Source organism: Lytechinus variegatus, chromosome 4, assembly GCF_018143015.1.
Source record: "Lytechinus variegatus isolate NC3 chromosome 4, Lvar_3.0, whole genome shotgun sequence".
Classification (NCBI taxonomy): domain Eukaryota; kingdom Metazoa; phylum Echinodermata; class Echinoidea; order Temnopleuroida; family Toxopneustidae; genus Lytechinus; species Lytechinus variegatus.
Genome location: NC_054743.1, coordinates 41,097,841 through 41,105,740, shown reverse-complemented (window position 1 = coordinate 41,105,740; position 7,900 = coordinate 41,097,841). Strand labels below are relative to the sequence as shown.

General features: G+C 35.8%; 1 protein-coding gene across 2 annotated transcripts in view; it reads left to right on the top strand.

Annotated features, from left to right (window-relative positions):
* The first annotated feature begins 5,775 nt into the window (after nt 1–5,775).
* The window catches only part of LOC121414059 (xaa-Pro aminopeptidase 1-like), a 50,011-nt gene continuing 47,886 nt past the window's right edge, over nt 5,776–7,900 (top strand). For both annotated transcript variants that reach the window (XM_041607109.1, XM_041607110.1), the window contains exon 1: nt 5,776–5,859. In XM_041607109.1, coding sequence (XP_041463043.1) covers nt 5,823–5,859 — 37 coding nt within the window. In that variant the 5' untranslated portion in view covers nt 5,776–5,822. The remainder of the gene's footprint in view (nt 5,860–7,900) is intronic.

Below are 7,900 nucleotides of genomic sequence, written 5' to 3'. Positions count from 1 at the left end.
TAATACCATGTGCTGAGTAGACGAGTGGATAGTAAACGAATTGGCAATTTACCCTTACATGTAATGGAGTATTTCAGATAGTTTTACAATTTTTTTTCATCATTTGAATGGTTAGGCAAATCAAAGAATGTCAGAGCTGGAAAAGCTTTTATCCTGACACGATCAATTGCACACGATATAAATGAGCTTTTGATGTAACTTTAAAGTCGTGAAAATAAAGATGACTGTGTTTCCCCTTTTTTTTTATTAGACTGCATCCACATCAAATGCGATCATCAATTAATAATTGATATTTATTTTAAAAACAAAGCAAAAGCAATTTTGTGTCTCGCCCACTTATGAAAATAACCAGAAATATCGTGATTTGCAAGGGCACACAACAAAATTGTTTCGAAACTTCATTGTGAAATGACTGAGATGGAATAACACTTGTCATAAGAGCCTTGCACGTAAACTTTAATGTTGACCTGAAAATGACCTTTGACCTTACAATGTGAACTTGGACTGCAGCATCACATGCAGGTCCCCCAAGTCCATCTACCATCCAAGTTTGGTTGAAAAGCGACATGGGGTTGCGGAGTTAGGTGTCATAAAAGTGTCTTGCATGTAAACTTTAACATTGACCTGAAAATGACCTTTGACATTACCATGTGACCTTCGACTGCAGCCTAACATGTTTGGTTGAAAAGTGACTTATGGTTGCGGAGTTAGGTGTCATAAGAGAGTCTTGCATGTAAACTTTAACGTTGACTTAAAAATGACCTTTGACCTTATCGTCTGACCTCCAACTGCAGCATAACATGCAGGTCCCCCAAGTCCATCTACCATCCAAGTTTGGATGAAAAGTGACTTACGGTTGTGGAGTTAGTTATCATAAGAGAGTCTTGCAAGTAAACTTTAACGTTTGACCTGAAAATGACCTTTGAACTTATCATGTGACTGCAGACTGCAGCATAACATGCAGTTTCCCCAAGTCCACCCACTATCCAAGTTTGGTTGAAAAGTGACTTGCGGTTGCAGAGTTAGTGTCATAAGAGAGTCTTGCATGTAAACTTTAATGTTGACCTGAAAATGACCTTTGACCTTATCGTGTGACCTCCAACTGCAGCCTAACATGCAGGTCCCCCACGTCCATCCACCATCCAAGTTTGGTTGAAAAGTGACTTGCGGTTGCAGAGTTAGTGTCATAAGAGAGTCTTGCATGTAAACTTTAATGTTGACCTGAAAATGACCTTTGACCTTATCGTGTGACCTCCAACTGCAGCCTAACATGCAGGTCCCCCACGTCCATCCACCATCCAAGTTTGGTTGAAAAGTGACTTGCGGTTGCAGAGTTAGTGTCATAAGAGAGTCTTGCATGTAAACTTTAATGTTGACCTGAAAATGACCTTTGACCTTATCGTGTGACCTCCAACTGCAGCATAACATGCAGGTCCCCCAAGTCCATCTACCATCCAAGTTTGTATGAAAAGTGACTTACGATTGTGGAGTTAGTATCATAAGAGAGTCTTGCAAGTAAACTTTAACGTTGACCTGAACTTGACCTTTGAACTTATCATGTGACCGCAGACTGCAGCATAACATGCAGTTTCCCCAAGTCCACCCACCATCCAAGTTTGGTTGAAAATCGACTTAGGGTTGCGGAGTAAGGTGTCATAATAATGTCTTGCATGTAAACTTTAAAGTTGACCTGAAAATGACCTTTGACCTTATCATTATCTCCGACTGCAGCATAACATGAAGGTCCTTCAAGACCATCTACCATCCAACTTTGGTTGAAAAGTGATTTACGGTTGCGGAGTTAGGTGTCATAAGAGAGTCTTGCATGTAAACTTTAACGTGACCCGCATGTAAACTTTAACGTTGACCTGAAAATGACATTTGACCTTACCATGTGACCTCCGACTGCAGCATAACATGCAGGTCTCCCAAGTCCATCTACCATCCAAGTTTGGTTGAACAGCGACTTACGGTTGTGGAGTTATGTGTCATTAGATTTGTGACGGACGGCGGACGACATTTGGATCCCTAAGTCTCGCCTTCACCTCTGGTGGGTGAGACAAAAATGAAAATAGACGAAATGTGACTTCCTGCCTTGACGAATAGGAATTGTGTTCTCCATGCGCTATATTTGTACATTCTTTCACATAACAGTAAACAAGTTATTTCAACGTCGTATGGAACCTTCTAATTGTAAGGCGTTACAATTATTCCAGTGATGGTAAGAATGTCGTGCATTATTCATAGAGGGTTTTTGCGAATGACTCTTGGCGTTTGTTATACGTTCGCAAGATCGTTGGACGTAGGTACATAACTATGCAATTGTTGTCGAACACAATATCATAATTTCTCTTCTACACTTTGTTTAAGGACCTTCCCCAGGTATGTTTGTGCCCATTCCTACACTGTTAGAAAATATATCCTTTAACATGTTTAAAATAAAAGTCTCGAGAACATCTGTAATCTCACCAGACTGCGTATTCTTACAGAAAATTGGTATTTGGTGTGTGGAACCTTAGAAATTTCTTTAAAGAAAACACGATTTTCCCTTTTAAACGGACCTGGTTTTTTAAGTTGCAGAAAAATTATTGTTTTATGAATCTACAGAATGATTATGTTATTGCTGTCTGCAAAATCTTCTATTTTTTCTGTGAAATCAGGTTTTTTCCAATAGTGTATCTGCGCATTTTTCGCGCCATGCGCGTTGTCGTCACAATAAGTGAACAGGTGAGTAATCAGTAATGAGTAATTGGTAATCAGTAATCAGTAATGAGTAATTGGTACTTCCGATTTTGTTATATGGAAGTGAGTTATGGGGTCTTGAAAGTAATCTTCAAGATGTTGAAATGTTTCAAAGTCGTTATTATAAACGTCTTCTTCATGTGAGTAAATTTACTGCAAATTGCATGACATATGGAGAGGTCGGTAAACACAGTATCAAGAAACTAATTGAGTGCAGAATGTTAAACTTTTGGATTAAAATAATCGTGAGCAAAACATCAAAATTGTCCCATACTGTTTACGATATTCTGAAAATAATGTTTGATCTGAATATATATCAAAACCCGTGGCTAGTAAAAATAAAAAATACATTGGATAAATTAGGCTTGTCTTACATTTGGTTTGATAATCAGCCAATAAATCCACGGTGGTTCAAAGCAACAATTAAAACACGATTGGACGATATATACTCTCAAAATTGGCATGCTGAAATGTTTTCTAATTCACTGTGCTTAAATTATCGCATTTTCAAAGAAAATTGCAGTTGTGAATTATCTCTTCTAAAATTGCCTTTCAAATACAGAATTACTTTAACAAGATTCCGGTGTGGAAACCACCGTCTGCCAATAACATCTGGTAGATTTGCAAATATTGAGCGATCACAGAGAATATGCACTATATGTAATACAACAAAGCTGGGTGATGAATTTCATTATTTGTTCGAGTGCCCTGCATTTCTTACAGCAAGAAAGAAATATATTGATGGTTCCTATACAAGCCGTCCAAATGCATTGAAAATGTTTAAGCTTTTCAATTCTTCCAAAATGTCAACATTAATAAATTTATCAAAATTTTGTAGCATTATAATGGATAAGTTTAATAAATAAATAAATAAAATATTTATGTTAACATTTTCTATTTGAAAACACGTTCATGTATATATGTAAATAAACAATAATTAGGTAAAGGAAAAATAAATCTTAATTCTCTCTAATTTCTTAAAATAAATTTTTATCAATTTTTATGCCAAAGTCCAATATAATTATATATATATCCACGTTAAATTCACATATCGGTGCCTTTGCATTGCAGTTCCAACTTTTTCAATTCTATAACACGCATTCATTCGTATTTATTTATTATCATTGTTAGTACTATTTCTTTTAAAAATTATTGTTATTACAATCATTTGTCTTTTTGTTCTTTTCTTTTTTCTCTCTCTCTTCCCCTTTTGTTTTTCCTTCTTTTCCTATTTTGTCTCTCCTCCTTCTCTCAACAATTGATTTAGAGACACATCATTCCTTTTACTTTTACGTCTCTAAAGTAATTTCATGTAGTATTTATTCCATTACTCTGTAACATGTGATTGTATATATTTGTAAATACTTTGTAAATATAATTGAAATGATTTTGAATATGTTATGTTCTATATTATGATAATATCCCCAATACCCGAATTAGGGTGACATGGGTAAATAAAAAAAAAGCTACAGGTATCAGCTGATTTTCCAGTCATCTGCACTCTAACAGCATATCTCGATGTGTTTTTTTACGAAGCTATTAGCTGAAAGTAATCTAAGGACAAATTTCTTAATCGCTTCTACCTGATCATCTGCGAATATTATAACCTGGCCCGTATTCTTATAAATCTTGAAATGACGAAGAGAGGTATTGACGCATGTTCTTTTATTATGATATGAAGTATTACTTCATATCTCAATACTTTTTAAACCGTCTAATTTATTCATCTTAACCCCAAAACACTGGGGCTTATTCAAAAGTATGTCGGTAATTATAGCGTGCTTTATCTCATCATCATGCTTTATTTATACATGGGACTTTATGAAGAACCAGTGTACATCCTAAAGGGTAAAACAAAAATAATAATCAATAATCTCTGTTCCCACGTATTTGAAAACATAGGCCCGTATTCTGAAATCAGTTTTAACTTAGACCATAGTCTTACTCTGTGCTAAAATTATATGACGCCAAAAGTGTCAAAGTTTGTATTAAGTTGCATGTTTCTTTATAATTATGTTTACTGTGCACTTGCCTGATTCATCGATGGCGTAGACAATAATCTGTTTATATACTTCCTATATAATAATTAACGATTTGAGAGCCAAATGAGCTGAAATGAATATCTCTACTGTTAGGGACTTTTGTAACAACTGGCTATCCATACTTAAATCACAACTTTAAACCCGAGTTTAAGTTGAACCCGACTTCAGAATACGGGCCATAGAGTCGTTAGGTGTAGCTTAGATCATCATGCATTCAAACCGTAAATTAATAGCCACAGCATAACCCCCCCAAAAAAAAAAAATCAAAAATCAAAGAAGAATTGGCTGCACGTATTGCTTCAGCACCTGGTTTATTATTTTTTTAATCCATGGTTATTTTAATCGACTTTAAGGTCATTCGGTTTTAGGTAAGTGACACGATAGGCCATTCCGAATAAGCCTTTTAGCTCAATTTAAACCATTGCAACATCCATCATTACTAGTATGATGTATAAAAATAGATTTTGGGGAAACTTGATGAAACTTTATTTCAAGAATTTTCGACCGATATACAAAATATTACTTCCCAGTATACATGTTGACCTACACATGTAAATGTTTTTTTCCTTGTGTGGCTTAATACAATGGACACTTGATTTAGAATAAAATCTTTGATTTATTTCTTTGATCTTTGACAAAAAGGATTCAAGCGCTTAGCACAGTGTTCACCAATTCTTAAATGGAGTGAAATTAACGACACAAATACAGCAATATCTCTTTGAAATTAGAACGTAGAAAGATAAGAAAACGTCAAAATATTTATGGTCCCTTTTGATAAAAAACCTCTGCCACATACATGCACCTATGCACACATAAAACAAAGTTTCTCTGCGTTTATCTTCAAAATGTGTACTTAAATCGGATAGGCTTGTGCCCTTTAGACTAGAGGTTAACAAGCTTGATATACCCTCCCGTGCTGGGAGGTACTTAAGTGTCGGGTGCAAAATCAAATAACAGATAAGCAATGGATTTGTGGATTGCTCGTTCTGATCTGTTATCATTCATCGGATCCTCCCTCGTGAAGTCCAGTGGCTAAAAATGAAGTCGCTCCTTATATCCTTATGCTGTATTTTGGGTAAGTCTTAATCACGCTTCTTCCCGCCTTTTCCACGTTGCCCTGTTGATATTGTCGATTGTTGTTTGTACTGCCGATATGCGTCGAGAGAAAAAGTTTTAAAGAATGCAATAAGGTTAATTGTTTGACGAACAAATTAGTTTAGTTCTTCATACGTGACTCGCAAGGAGTTTATTGAATTACCTAATATCCATATCAAGACCTGTTTGGTATACGATATTCCAGGCGACGGAAATGTTGACCTAGATTAATGTAGAGTCTTTGGTCGAAATTTCTGTTCAAGGTAATGTATTTCTTGTGTTACATCATATCCATACGCCCCTGGGTCCCGTAACACAAAGGTTAGCGATTGATCGTACACTTGATTTTCACGATTTTTTTCACGATCTATCTGAAAAAATGTTTTACGATGATTACTAAGTTTTAAGTTACAGGCCCCTGGACTGATATGTAGCTGTCGTGCACCTATCAAAATTCATGTAATCGAGATGGTCAAACTTTCGTAAAATCTGTCTCTAATGCTTCTCTAAATTAAGTAGAAGTCCCGTTGCCGGGACGTGTAAGTCAATGGTTCGCTACCTTGCCTGTATGTTTATTGGCTATTAAAGCCATTGTGCTGTTTTATACTTTTATCCATGAAAACAAATAGATAAACGTTATAAGCGGTCGTATATGTCATAAATAAACGATACTTCGGTTTTCATATTTTCGTAAATTGTGTAAAAATAATTCTTGCTCGAAGCATAATACAGTAACATGTTTATTTGTTAATATACATAATAATAAATATGCTCGTGGGGAATCGCGGAACTTTATGGGCTCGATCATTCCATTACATTTGGACTCCATCTATATAAGTTTATCTCGCGAACCACTTTAAACTCCTAAATAACGACCCTGTCTTGTGTGTCTAAGTTGGCAAGTTTCCAAAGGGATATGTGTGGGTCTTTAAGTTTTGAAGGACAGTTGATTAACAGATTCTCGCCTTGGGATTAATCATCACCCTTTAGGATTTCCTGAAAAACATGGCATGATCTACAATGTAATGATTTCTTGTACAACAAACGCATTATGGAGTATTTAGAGTTCTTAACCATGTTATGTGCGTAAACATTCGGTTCGGTTTAGTGCTATTGACAACATTTCACTTGAGCTGCTAAACTGCATAAGATCAAGTAAAGTATGTGACGCATGTCAGTATGCTAAATGATTTTGCAATTACGATTAACCTTTCACATCCGCTTGCCATGAAACGACCCAAAAGAACCCTATATCATCAGCTAACGGCATATTTTTGACAAGTGGCATATCATTCACGATATATATATATATATATATATATATATAAGCAAATGTAGGGTCAGGCCAATGCCGTAAGGCACATTCTTGTATTCCCTTTGGGTCTGTACTGTCCTAGGAATCAAATAGATCGAGCGATTATCAGTTCCCTATGCCTTTTAAAAGAGATCTTGAATAAATCGTAGGGGAATGAGGGTGGAAACAGGGGGACGGAGGAGAGTATTGAAAATTTTCCATCAAAGTACCCGTAGTGTTCTCATTAAAGAGAAATACCAGTAGTTGCAGTAAACACTGATTTCATGAGAAAGTCTGTAAAACCAGGCTTAATTGTCAGTATATCATCGAGGATCTAGATCTGGTACAGTTACATAAACTGAACTTTGTGAAATCTTGAAATCTACGTTGAAAAACGTTCACACTGAAGATCACCAACACAGATAGGCACACGTGGGACAGTGTATTATTATTACAGGAATAAAGACCCGACGGAAGTGACCGAATCCGCGCTTATTTTGCTTATTTCTCAGCAATTACACCATTTCTCCCAGAATCCTTTGGCACATATTTTTTATTCATACAAACAGACACTTGGGTGGTCATTATATTAGATTCTGTAAAAAGTCATTTTAAGATCGTTACCAAAACTGGAATTTATCTTTAATCACGCTAATAACCTATATAAATAATATCTATAATCAAAGATTGTGCGCCCTTCCCTCTGAAAACCCTGATGGGATGTGTC